This window comes from Alosa sapidissima, chromosome 16 (genome assembly GCF_018492685.1).
Source record: "Alosa sapidissima isolate fAloSap1 chromosome 16, fAloSap1.pri, whole genome shotgun sequence".
Taxonomy (NCBI): domain Eukaryota; kingdom Metazoa; phylum Chordata; class Actinopteri; order Clupeiformes; family Clupeidae; genus Alosa; species Alosa sapidissima.
In genome coordinates this window covers 11,815,164-11,829,402 of record NC_055972.1, presented here as the reverse complement: position 1 = coordinate 11,829,402, position 14,239 = coordinate 11,815,164, and the positions used below count along the sequence as shown (strand labels likewise).

At 43.4% G+C, this 14,239-nt stretch overlaps 2 protein-coding genes across 3 annotated transcripts in view; both read right to left on the bottom strand.

Moving 5' to 3' along the window:
* Positions 1-1,695: 1,695 nt before the first annotated feature.
* npas4l (neuronal PAS domain protein 4 like) lies at positions 1,696-8,931 on the bottom strand. The gene is made up of 11 exons (XM_042065531.1): positions 8,731-8,931; positions 7,661-7,748; positions 7,242-7,374; positions 6,185-6,348; positions 5,803-5,945; positions 5,607-5,706; positions 5,242-5,473; positions 4,828-4,937; positions 4,542-4,677; positions 2,779-4,085; positions 1,696-2,505 (listed from the first exon to the last, which is right to left on the bottom strand). Exons 1-11 carry the CDS (start codon positions 8,764-8,766, stop codon positions 2,477-2,479), a joined length of 2,478 nt encoding a protein of 825 aa, XP_041921465.1. The 5' UTR covers positions 8,767-8,931; the 3' UTR covers positions 1,696-2,476.
* A 2,959-nt stretch (positions 8,932-11,890) lies between these two features.
* The window catches only part of klhdc3 (kelch domain containing 3), a 31,679-nt gene continuing 29,330 nt past the window's right edge, over positions 11,891-14,239 (bottom strand). For both annotated transcript variants that reach the window (XM_042065541.1, XM_042065542.1), the window contains exon 11: positions 11,891-13,915. In XM_042065541.1, the coding sequence (XP_041921475.1) occupies positions 13,849-13,915 (67 nt within the window). In that variant the 3' untranslated portion in view covers positions 11,891-13,848. The remainder of the gene's footprint in view (positions 13,916-14,239) is intronic.

Sequence of the window (14,239 nt, the reverse complement as noted above, 5' to 3'; positions counted from 1 at the left end):
GTAAGGAGGTCACTTGAAGTCCTGCCGGATAAAGATTGACTGCCCAGTGTTTTACACTTTTTCTCATAACCCTTTTTTATCTCCTTTGCTCCCTTCTATTAGCCTCTGTCCAGGTATACTTTTCTCCAGGTATTCCTTGTTAACCTTGTTAGCCTTGTTCACCCTTCTCTCCCACAGTAACTGCATTGCAGCCCCACCACCACAAGGCCAAACAACAAGGTTTTCCTACAAAAAACCTACTGTAGTTATCACGGTTCACTGTTATATACCTTTTACCTCCAGGTTTTCTCTCCTCCACACTCGCTGGAGTCGTGCTAGAGTGGAGATCTGCAGCAGCCTATTCCTGCACTGCTATTGTAGACCCTGCTCCTTAAAGATGCGGTTCATCTCTCTCTCTCTCTCTCTCTCTCTCTCTCTCTCTGATACAGTATGTAGGCCTACCTATGCACTTTATTTTTTAATGTATCACTATGTTTGCTGTTCAGTTCTGCAGCTCCATCTTGCACTATATATTTATACATGCAATCTGTGTTACTCCTCCACTGTCACAGTGTTCTTCATAGCGCCTATCCTTGTGGACAGATTTTGAGAAGCTGTATCAGCTGTCTCGTGTACTGGTTGCTGGGGGAGAGTAGAGGCCGCGGGAGTTTATTTCTCTTTCCCCTTTCAGCCTCAGGCTTGCTCCCGGGGGTTTGGCCCAATACTGTCTTCACTGCAGTCTTAGCCTGTACTCAATTGTTAACACCATTATGCAACTGTACACATGTACAGAAGAAAATAATGAAATAATGGAGTCATGCAATTGGTCGGATTAGTTAAATACAGAGGCACTTACTGCAGCTTTTTTAAAACAACTGCAGTAAGAAAAGGCTGAAATATGAGAGCATGGCTGTCCCCTGCTGGACCCAAAATCTGAACACAGATTCTAGTCATTTATTTAGAGACTACTGAGTGACATAAGTCCCTCCACACACACACACACACACACACTCCTCATCAACACACACACACACACACTCCTCACCCACACACCTTTCCAGACTTTGATGTGGGCAGACAGCCTGCATTGCCCCCTGGTTCAGCAGGGAAAGGAACCCATCAGTGGTTGTGCCAGGCCAATTTAGCACTTCCAGCCGTAGCCTTCAACCCCAGGACGGCCCCAACTGGTGAGAGTGTTCTCGCTGACTGACATCTCTGCAAGGTTTGGAGTCAAACGGGGGCGTGTGGGGTGGGGTTGGGGAGGTAGAGACTGTGGCAGATGCTGACAGCTGCATTTTTCAGTAGTGATGTGCCACTGACTCCATGTCTGTCTGGAGAGACATTCTGAGTTGTGAGTGCAGCCTTACGAAAAGTTTATGACTCATTTGAGGGCACTGTAGGTGTACTGAATACTTGTACAGTCCAATAATGGTCAATGTACCTCTTCTATTAGTAGATACCTTGCTACTGAAGTATTAGAGATTTATGTTGAGACATTTTGAGATAGGGCTTAGGGCTATAACTTGTAATCATTTGTACTTACATACAGTAATGAGCACAATATTACTTACATAGTAAGTTATTAGATTCATAAAAAGACGTTTACAAATGTGACAGACACTTTATTAATTAGAATTGATGTGTGGTAATGTGTTTGGAATGTATATAAATGAATGAATGTAGAAAAATGACATAAGAATTTATTTCATAGGGCATTTTTATTAAGGTGTGCTTAAAAAAATAAAACAAAATTCTTAATGTCAAGAAATAGTATATTTTCCCAACCCCTTTTGGTCACCATCATCAAAAATGGATTGTCTTTGCACCTCAGTTTAACTCATATTTGAGTCTGCGGCAGTCAGGTTAAGAACTCACAGCTTTCACATACCGGAATGTATCATTTTCATCACATGAAGAGCTTTTCACTTTAAGACAACATTGCAAGCACATTCATTTCACAATAAATATACACCAATACAAAACAAACAAAACACATTCGAAGTGAATATAGGACCATTACTCTGAGGTAGTTATCGTACTTATTTTGTGTCTTACTAATTCTGGGAGAAAATGAGACAAGGCTGTTCTCACCAGGTGCTTCACAGAAAACACGAGTACCGTTACATGTGTTAATTGCTCGACTGTTACTAGTGGTTATTCAGGCTTGAAAACAACAATGGTTAGGGTCACACAGCAGTACCATACTTCCAAGGGAAGGAACATAACAGAGACACACTATTTACATAAGTTAACAACAACATGAGCAAACTTTAGCAGTGAAATATTGAGTTTCCTTCACTTAGTGACAGGTCAGTTCATTAAAGGCTTAACTTCTTTGTTTACAAAATCAATTCTGCTTCTAAGAAGAGCATTGTTTGATATGGTATGCCCAAGGAATGAAGTCACGGTATTGAGTCAAGCTCATGTGCTGGTCCAGTGAGGAAGCTTTTATGACAATATGCCATACGAGGGGTAGTACTAGTAGTCAGAGACACAGTCAGTACATGGATTCTTCAGCAAGCCCATCTGCAATCAGAAAGAAATAAAAAAATAAGACATTGGGAGCAACATATTTACCTAATTACCACTTCCTTAATAGCTATAATTGAGGATGATGCAATATCAGTGAATCTTAAGAGGCTGTGCTAGCAAAAGGACTAAATTACTATATCTCAAAAGGATTAATTAATTTCGCCTAAGAGGGTACTGATAATACATCAAGCTTATGAAAGGCTGTTTTTAAAGAGACTGTTTTGTGTAGTGCATGGGTGGTGTTCATATTATAGTAGCCATGGTTACCTTGTGAAATGCTGCAGTAAGCGTACTGGTTGAGTTGATGCAACCCACTGTTTTGGTCCTGGCATTCTGACCTCATGATGAGCGGATCAGCAGTCGTGTGAGTGGAGGCGAAGCCCTCCGTGGGGAGACAGTCTACCAGAGCGGCCAGAGTCGAGTCCTGTGACTGGGCTACCGGGATGCGTTGGGTCAGCTGGGTAACATCTGGCTGCTGTGTCCAGCCCTCGACTCTCCCGAGCACTCCGTCCAGGTCCTTCAGGATGCAATCGATCGCACCCTCGTCCAGCACAGGCTCAGAGCCAGCGCCAGCAGTGAGGTACGGGGGGAGAGTGTGCTGGGGCCAGCCCAGTGGAGGGTCCTGGTGCTGGGGAGAGGCACTCCCACCAGGGGCCAGGCCCTGTGAGCAGTACGCGTTGAAGCTGCTGGCCAGAGAGGAGATTTGGCGAGCCAGCAGGCTGATCTCCACCTGGTCCTGGTCGTGGTCAAGCTCACGCTCACTGTAGTGAAACTGGAGGGGTGCGGCTGGGAGAGCCTCTGGGGTCAGAGGGGTCGCTTGGTGCGACACAGGTGGTAGTTCCTGAGAGTGCTCGGACGCTCCCAGATCCAGTGGAGTCACAGGCAGCAAGCCAAAGTCCTCCGGGTGTAGGACGCAGTCAGCCGGACTCTCGTAGACCTCCGACAGAGGCTGGTAGTCAGGGACAAGGCAAGTGTCCCCCGCACAGTCCGGGAAAACACAAACGGGCTGGGGACCCAGGGAAGTCGGGGAGGACACCACGTTAAAGGAGCCGGAATGAAAAGCCTCACTGTGGTAACTCTGGAGCGCTGGAGTCGGGGTAAAAGTGCCAGAGGGCTCTGGATTCAAACTGCCGTTGCTGCCACTGCTAGCGGGAGGGCTATAATGGGGCGAGCCACTAGGGGGCGACAGCAGCCCTTCTGTGATGTTGCACTGTTCCTCCAACAAGTAGTCTGGGTTAGGCTCCTCCTGCATGGGGGGCGACTGGGAGGAGGCTGGGCTGTATGGAGGGCTGGAGAACACTGTGGTTCCATGTCCCAGATGTACAGAAAGGCTGTCTCGGTTGCCAGGGTGAGTGTCGCATATGACGACATTCAAGCTGTGCTCCGATAGCCGAGTCCTTTTTCTCGATTCTTCAACCAGCTGACCAGAGTTCCGTCGTCTTTTGGGGGACCTGTTAGCGTAACCCTCAGGGCTCAAAGGTGCCTGGGAAGCTGCAGGACTGCTGAATGACTTATTGGGGACTCTCAAGGCATTGTTGTGGATGTTTTGCTTGAGGAAGATGGCCTCTGTTTCACTGTAAAATGAGTAGATGCCATGTTAGAGTCAATTAATAATGAAATCCTTGCATTGCAATAAAATAGATAGATACTTTATTCATCCCGAGGGAAATGTTAGGCATCCAGTAGCTTATACAACCAAAACACAACACAAGAGCATGTGAAGTGATTACAAAGGTCTGGTATGACTGACCCGGTGATGCACTGACCATGATAAGGTGCTATATGGTAGAGTGTGTGCAATTGTGGTAGTGCAAAAGTGCAGGGATTTGAACAGTGCAATAACTTCATTGTTGTTAAATATTAAATATGACTGAATAGACAAGAATGTAAACATAACATAATTGCTTAATATACTTTAATAACAATAGAATAACAGGAAATTAAGTTATAAAGATCAAGATTGTAGAAGCAACAATGTTTTTACTGAAAACAAAATGGGGGGGGGGGGGGGGGGGGTGAGGAAACTCTACCTGATGATGTAGTTTGTGCATACAATTTCATCTTTTCCAGCATACATGGCAGCACAGGTGTAAAGCCAGGTCCATGAGAGATCCTTACACTGCAGCCTCAACACCATCTCCACCTGTGGGTCTTCCATCATCTCAACTGTGTGAAGAGAACAGTGGATTTGTTATATTTCACCTTAAACCTGAAGAAAACAAAAACTCAGCCCCATAGTAATAATAATGGATTTTCAGGAATGTTCTGTAATGATGGATCAAATACTGTATATTTAATCTGTGATCTTTGACTTACTCAGGCTTTTGTGTGCACAGGCAGCGATGGACAGGTCCTCAGGATGAATCAGACTGTACCATGACTGACCAGCCAACTCGTCTGAGGTGTAGCCCAGGTGGAAAAACACACTGTGGGTTAAACAAAAGTTCTATTAGTTATTCTGAATACACTGTTTAGCTATGGACCTGCAATGACTTTCCTCTACTACATGTGTACTTGAATAGCATAGTAAGTAAATTATGTGTCTCCATTCACAAAAAAATCAACCTTACTAAAATTTACCAGTTTATAATAGTTCAAAATATGGAATGAGAGTAAGTCGTCTTAGAGTAAAACCCTACGATGACCTGTCAAACATTTACTGTATGGAGGCCATGTTGCTTTTTTTAGAATACACATCTCTGCGTCATGTTCACAGCTCCTGTGACTCACCTGTGGGGGGTGTGCATGAGAGACATGTCTGGATTGTGCAAGGTCTGGAAATGGGAGGTGCAGCACGGGAGGTCGGCCTCTCCTAGCCGGTTCACCGTGGGCGTGCACAGGGCCACGAACAGGGAGGACTGCGGGTCGGCCTGGAACCGCCCTCGCACCAATAGAGTGCAGTAGCTGCCATGCTGGAGCCGGAATGCCTTGGAAGTGTGCATCTGACACACAAAAGATATCTCTGCGGAGAACCAAAGAATGTGAATTTGTTAGAGAAAAAGTGACAAAAAGACATTGTGTGTGTGTGTGTGTGTGTGTGTGTGTGTGTGTGTGTGTGTGTGTGTGTGTGTGTGTGTGTGTACTGTTATGCCTACCTCTTGATGAGCAAGTATCTGTCTCTAAGTTTTCTCTGACAAGGTCCACATAAGAGCTGTCAATCATGTCGTAAAACGTATCTCCTTGAAGAATGTCAACCTGCAGAATGAAATCATGAGCATCAATACTCAAAAACACATCTTCATTTCATATTAACAAGTATCATACTATATATGGCTGCGTATAGGGCCTTACCATGGAGAAGCCCAAGTAGTCGGAAACATTTTCAGACACGCACACTAGTTTCCCATCTTTGGTTAGGACCACGATAAAGCCAGGGAGAGCTTGCAGAAAATCACAGGGAAGGAAGGGGTCAGCCTGACACTCTTCTGGTCGAACTGCACAGGAGATAAGACACGAGGACAAATATGAGTCAGATTATTCACACTCACAAAAAAAACAAAGGACACAGAAGAACATCCAATGCTTTAAACACACTGAAACATTTAATTAGTATGTGATCAATATGTGTCTACAGTACATAGGTGTGGAAGCCAGGGCCTTAGGGTTAAGAGGTAGATCTTTAGAGGTAGATCCTTGCCCTGTTGATTGAGGAAAAGGCCGACTTTTCCCTCACCTTTGTAGAGAACTGACTTCCTGATGTAGGTGCAGATGACAGACATGGAGTGGAGGTAGGACAACCGCTCCTGGTCCTCTTGAGGGATGGGCAGTAAGGCACGCATGTTCCGGATCTCTCCGTTGATGTGATCCCGCCGGGCTTTGGAGGCCCCCTTAGTGGACCTGTGGGAAACCATGGGGACACTTCCAGAGTCAGAGGAGAAAAGAGGGAGCTGGTACTTTCCCTCTAACATGGAGTTTCTTCAGCCTCTTTTGACAGTTAGCTCAAAGTCCCACTGCTCCTGCCATTGCCAGTTTGCTAATTAAGAGTAGCCATGCCTTGTAAGATAACTTCCTGAAGATCTCTGTCCCTGGACATCCATCTCATCAATTGATGAAAGACAATTTGAAGAAAAAACACCTAAGACTTTTGCTGTCAGAGTGAAAAGCCCTAGATGTAAAAATATGTTGCCACAGAAACAGTTTATTCAAGGTAGAGGGCACTGAAAGCTCTCGGTTCTATTGTGAGCGACTGTCAGGGCCTCTGTCTAGGGAGAGGCTTTATATCAGCTGAAGGAGTGGGCATCAGACACATCACAGGCGCTTGACGAATGGAACCCCTCCATTGCCATATAAAGTGGGAAGTCCTTGACGAAGCACTCAGCGTCACTGGCACAAACAGTGACACTACAAATGACAGACCTCTTCACTCTTTCTATGGTTTTGTTCAGTTATGAAAAGGGGAGGAGTATATCACAGTACTCAAAACCAACAGCTGGACTTGAAGAAAATGCTATTCAATTCAATTTGCTATGTAAAAAATATATAATAATTGTTTATAACATGCCTATTTGAACTCACTAGTTCACCATGCCCTTCTGACAAGCCTCACACACTTTAGAAATTGGTCAACTCGAGCTCAAAAAACAACTATTCAAATTACCAAACTAGTTCTTCTACAAAGCATGGTAGACACAAACCACTTTTACGAACATCAGATAAAAACGCAGGCATAAGAAATAGGGGAGAAATAAGATAACCACGAGAGAGCGCCAAAATGCCAAAGGGAGACTCACCTGAATCTTCTGCAGAATTTCTGACTGGTAGTTTCTGTGCGACGGGGAGAGCTTGAGAAGGAGCCTCGTCTTGCGCTTTCAGAACTTTTACAAGATTCACAATAGACCGTCATCTTGGTGCTTTTAAGACCGCCTAAGTAAGGAAAAGATGAATGAAATAAAAATCACAAATAAACCACATAATACTTAATTGTAGTCTATAGGCGAAATAAACTTGCTAATTATCACAAATGTACCACAAACTAATAATATCAGCAAAGTTGCCTACATGCCCATTCATAAAATGTTAAAAATAGCCCGGTATGACTAATTATAATAGGCTTGAATTAGACGTGGCCTACTGGATTGAAAAGCATAATTTCACCAAGGCTACATGAAGTAAAATATTTCCAAATAAGTGTAGCCTACGGTATCCGTACCTTTGCCTAGGGCTGCCTTGCGGCTTCTATGCCTGGCCTCCGTCTTCACCGTCCTTTTATAGCCTAACTGAGGATTTAACCCGATACCCTTGTTTTAAAATGAGAGAAAAAAACGGGTAATGTTACTAGCTGTGACGCAATGACAACTGAGGGGATATTTTTAGGTTCCCTCCATTCTAAAAATAACGACGATCACACTGCCCCCCAGCGGAGAAGTGAGCCGGCACAGTAAAAAAAATCTAAAACAAACAGATGAAGAGTGGATTGACACATTTTTCCTTCATTTGTGTCTATCTTTTTGCACATTTCTCACTTCCTCTTTTCTATCTTGAAGGCTATGCCATCCAACAGCTGATGATGTATTTTATGTCTCTACACTGTAGAGATAGGGTATGACTAAGGGACGAGGGGTGTTTCTGTGTAAGCAACATATTGTGCCCTGTCTCTCTCCCTCTTCTCTCCTCAGTTTACATTAATGTTCTGTCATCCACACAAGACCTGCAATGAATTGAAGATATTGTTTGTAGGTGGGCTTGCTCAGAATCAATGTATCCTTTCATATACATTGTACACACGTTAATGGATTGATAGTTATTTATTGATGATTAACCTTTGGTGAGGTGAGTCTTAACTAATACAAGTGCATCTCTGCATCTCTCTACATCCCCCTCCCTCCCTCTCTCTCTCACACACTCACAGGTTCATTTTTCTTTGGTATTCTTCCGGAAACCTCATTTGGCCTCATATCAAAATTTTATTAAAATGCGCTGAAGCAACAAAGGCAGAGTAGCCTCACTGTTTCACATAAACAGGCCTTTTGATATCTAAAAAGCCTTTCCTGTCCACACATCCTCATAGGTAATGGCAAGCCCCTGTATTCAAAAACATCAGCCTGTACTACAAATCTGCAGATGGATCTTAAGGAGCCAAAGCACTTTGTTGAGACAGAAAGGGGAAATTGCATTTGCTCCGGTGTGTCTCCTTGGCCTTCATAAATATGTGGAGGTGGTAGTGTGAGATTGTGTGTGTGTGGGTGAGTGTGTTGGGGCAGGGGGTGGGGGCTGACTGACCCCTGTTCCTGGGGCCAGACAGGGCCCCTGGAGCATCGTGGCTTCCTGTGTCCAGCGAGGCGGCCCCTGGCGGGACTGGGTGTCTCGGCCAGCGAGCAGAGGGAGCTGACCTGCCGTCTGTGGGCTGCACTTAACACTGCAGATAACCACCGCTTTATAGCTGCAGCCTGGTGACAGACACAAGCAAACTGCCAGGGAGAGAGGAGGAGAGGAGAGGAGGAGGGGGGTTCTAGGGGCTTAAGAGAGAAAATCATACATGTATAATAATGTATATATAATGTGACGTGTAAGAGATGTGTAACAGTCAATCAAAGCATATCATTACATCATATTTATCATCTCAGAAAAAAAAATATGAGATTGCTATGGACTGTGAAAATACAGTCAAGTTAATGTACAGATAATAAAGTTTAGAAATAAATGCCAGAGAACAAATAACATAGGCCCACTCGTCAATTCATACAAGTGGAGCATTCACCAGGGGGGTATTCCAAGTATGTGATTTAGTGACAAACCTGGGTAAGTTAACTCAGAGTAAGTGGTAAACCTCCTACAACAAGAGCCCTATGGTATTGTTCTGTTAGGAGAATGAAACCATAGGAGGTTTACCACCTACTCTGAGTTAACCAACCCAGGTTTGTCACTAAACCATGTACTTGGAATACCCCCCAGGTCTTTGTGGTTAAATCATACTAATAATTTTCTATCAACAGCATCGGTATTACAGTTTATAGCATCAAATTGCAAATATATTGATAGATGTATTTCCAACATATTTAAAGATCAAGTTCACATAAGCCAAAGATAGCTGTGGAGTCCAGCCATTCCAGGATTGTCTTTTTGTTGTTGTTTTTTAATCTTCAATCAATCAACAGAAAAAGTCAAGTGAATACATAAGACACAAGAAATCACTCTGTCAAGTTTTCTAACCACAATTTGCAAGTTGTTTTGGAAGATAACACAACAACATTCAGGACCTTCTAACTAAACTAAAGGCTACTTGAGCACAGAATGACCGAGGTTACCAGAGGTTGACCAGACTACTCAATAGGTACGATCCACTTGATTATTTAGTCCATAATTCATTTCCTATATTGTTATTCAAATGTTCCAAAAATGTCCTAAAATAAGTTTATTCACCATTTAGTCATACGTATTCATCAAACGGATCACATTTTTGACACAAAGCACTTACACACAAGAGGTGCCTTCTGATGACTAACTCAGTTTACAAGCACCAAATCAAATGAGCTCATTCTGTATGCATCATGCTAATAAAAACCAGTTACCAGGGATATTGCCCTGCGCCCCACGAGGAAGCAGAATGAAATAAACATCCATCTCTATAAAATACCATCGGACTGTCATCAGCTGAAGCTATCAGACTGCCGTGAGTGGAGGCACCCTGGGTGGGGAGGTCATCAATCTAAATCCATCCATTTGCTCAACATAATACCCATCCAGGATGGTTTTGACTCGGGCCGGTCTCGTAGAGGGAATTGCAGGTCATAACAACCCGAAGTCCCCATTGACACGACATGGGTTCTAATCCTCGATTTAGGCCTGGAGGGGCCCTTCTTCACCACGTGTCCCCAGGGAGGCCTGATTGAGCTCGTTCTCTCCACACCCTCTCTTGTTAATGAGAGACGGCCAGTGCCATTAGATGCCAGGAGAGGCTCATGGGGGAAAAAAGGGCAGGGGCCTCAGCTCGCTTGCACAGGTGGAGTCCGTCACAGTGCAGCCACGCCGAACACTTGACCTTTGGCAGTCTCCGCCAGGCCACAGCACGACCAAGGTCACAGGCAGGGAGAGTGGACACGAGCAGGACTAATCATGGGGAATGTTTGGCTGAGGAGTGCAGTGAGGTTTAGAGGTGGGGAAGTTTATAGTGGAGACCAGATACTATACACCATACTAACATTACCCAGTCAATGGCACAATTAGTACTGCTGTTGAGTATGGACATGTTTCATAATGTGTATAAAATTCTTAATGCAACAGACAAAACAATACTTATCTCACTGTGCATATGACAACATACTAAACCACTATGCCTCCCTGGGGAACCTGCCAACAAGCACAATATTTTCTAATTGAGTGCTTATGTAGAGAAACAGCTTGGCAACATATGGATCTTGACTACTAAAAATCAACATTTCAAACTTAATTGAGCCAGAAATGCAGAAAATAACAAATTGGAGAACATTGCAGTCTACAAAAAATAACCCACCAGTGATTTTACTTTATCCTCTCATTCTCAGAATTGTAAAAATCTGTCTGGCTTGTTGCTTAGGATAAACTGCTCATAGCAGTACCCTGGGCAAAACATGCACAGGGCGTTTTGCAGCAATACATCCCTGGTTATAAGCCATAACCCCGCCCCCCCCCCCCCCAATCATAATACACCACCTTTGAGTTTGCACTGAATAGACTTTAGAATTGCACTGGACTTGTTTAGTTGCCCATCACATATATAGAGAGGCCCCTGATCAGCCGCAACCAGGGCCATATCTCATGACATATCCATCATCAACATTCACATTAGCACTGTAATGGAAATATACATTGCAGAGTGGGCAGATTATACATTTAAATGAAACACCCTGAACCACCTACATCAAGCATTTACCACTTCTTGTCTGAAGAGAAGTGACACCTTTAGGTATGGTTATCAGCAGTAAATAAAATGGATAACAAGCCTGGGCATTTAACACACTCCAAAGCAGCACTTAACAAGATTTGCTCTCGGGGTCCCCCACAGTTGAGAAGCGCAATAATAAACAAACTCAATATGCGTATTTTGCAACAAAGTATAAACATAATTCCGATATAATATAGAGGGAATGCACCGACAGCAGTCTGTAGAAAGATCTATGAATTCCTGTAGCATTGCAGCTCTTTTCCGTTTCCATTTCGGAGGTGGGAGGGAAGTGTTTGTAACACAGAAAATGTCCAGGGAGGTAATCGCCTATAGAGGACCGCTCAGACAATGGCAGAAGTGCCATTCGTCATGTTATGAGGTTGTGACATCAACATGATTTTGGAAATGTTATATTAAGGTAGCGTTCTGGTCAGGGGATTTAGTAAGTGAACAGTACTGAGTTCTATTCAGTGAAAAAACATACAAGAATGATAAAGAAAAATGACAAATAAACACTACTCAGTGGCAATTTTAAAACTTTATTGTTATTTTCATCATCATCCAATATATATAGATATATAGAAAACAAATAAAAAAAGAAATGCACACCAAAATGTAAATATCAAATAGGAATTCTTCATGGTGAGCAATCATTTCATCTGATATTAACAAAAATGTACTGATGCACCTATCCTGTTACTGAAATATATATTTTTTATTCATTTCTTTATTTTTAAAATGAATCTAGTCACCCCGCATTCACATTCACATGTTGATCAAATATAATTACCTGAAGACATCATGACACTGAACATAAATCCAGCACTTGAACCGGTTTCATTTCTTTTGGAGAGTCACAGAAGAGAACGGGACTACTGAATTTGGGCTGTGTAACCATGGCCAGTAGGTGTAGGAATACCATTGGGCCCGGTCATCACACCGATAAAGCCACTCTTAAGTCATCAACATATTCGCCCAGGGACAAAGCAGCTGGACCCAGCGTCATACAGCCCACACACATGCACCTAGCCTTAACCTGGACAAGCACCATCAATGTCTGTTTATAAGCATGGACCTTGCATTAACATGTATATGTGTGGGTGTGTAAATTTGAATATGGATTCAAAGCCTCTGTTAAAGCCCTCACATGTTGCGGTCCCGTGCAGCTATTAGCCAGATGAATATGTGTGTGTGTGTGTGTTTGTGGCTTTACTTGCGTGGAACAGCTGCGCGCTTTTGGGAGGCCTGGCCTATCAGCGTTGTCCACTGTTTTTGTCTAGCATGCCCCGTGCTGTAGCAGACCCCAAATATGCATGTATTGTATCCTTGTTTGTTTACAAATAAGGAGTTGACGTGTAGTCACTACATCAACAATTCATCACTTCTTGGGTTGTCTTGATTCAAGAGGTCTGAAATGATTAATTTCTGTGACCTGGCAAACATCCTGCTAGGTTGACCATGAAATTGTATTGTCCTGGCTTGAGACGTGGCGCAATTCATTCAAGGCACTCACGGCTACTCAGCCGCGTTAAACAGCATTTTACAAATATTCAAATTCCTCACCACTTCAGAGAGGGCTGCATGGGGGGGAGGGTTCGATAGATCTGCTCATAAGGCTATTAAACCAAAACAATGTAGGGTCTTCATGTCTACAAGTCCATTACACACTTTGTTATGCATCTTGCATGTTTACTAAGCATAAGTGTTTTTAAGGGGAAAGGCTGTCCAACTTCTGAAGAGAGACGGATTCGTTTAAATGCACAACTGTACCTGACAAATTTGCGCTCATGATCATAGGCACGTTAGCCAAAACCTCAAAAACTAAAACAAACAGAATCAGGGTCCAAATTCCAGAACCCGGACTCAAAAAAGCTTGGAAGTCTTGGGGATTTTGCCGGAGACTCCAGGGGGAGTGAACACTGGGTTTGGCTGCTGGAAGTGATGAGCACGAGAACAGGGTTTTTAAATGCTCCAGCGGTACGCAGATGGTTGAACAACTTTTGAACCTCCTTTTGTCTCCTCCATGTATAGAAAGAAAATTACAAGGGATAAATGAATAGGAGACCAACATTTCTATTTCCAAGAATTCTATTTGGAGAAAAAATGATGCAAACACTGAACATTGTTTAAAAGGTGTCTGTAGTGTTGGGAAGGTTGTTCTGCCCTTGATGAGAAGACTGTCGTCAAACGTTCAATATGTCCGATGGTCCTCAAAAAACGGAGAGGCATCTTTCTATTAGCACCCCCACCCAAAAAAAAAAAAAAAAGAAAAATGCTGAGAAACCAGTCATGAGATAAAAAGACAACACTGAATCAGAATTAGACTCATCCGGAGAAGGAGGAAGAAGAAGAAATAACCCTCAGATCCAGATCCACACTGTACAACGGAGGAGGGGTAGAGCGTAGAGCTCCTTTAGAGACTGTAGTCGAGGACCAGGTTCCTGAATAAGAGTGGCTGGGGCGAACTGCGACCTTCCTCAGCCGTGAGAGGAGAAGATGGGTCGGCTTATGTTACTGTTGGTAGTCATGGCCGTAAGCTCCCACCTAGGAGAGGGATGAGGAGAGAGAAAGAAAGAAAAGAACGTTTTGGTTTTTATGCTTTGGTAACACTGTATTAATCTCAATCAACAGTCATGCTAATAAAGCAACTTTGACAGAATTTAATTGAAAAAGGGGGATAGAGGGATACATAGATAGATGGATGGATGGATAGAGTAATATAAAATGAAAGGTAGAAGTGTGTGTGTGTGTATGGGTGTATGTATCATGTGTCTTACATGAAAATATACAGTACTTTTTTACATTAACACATGATCAACACAAAGTTTTGTTCCATGGTGATGGTAGCTCACGGTGTAGCTAACATTC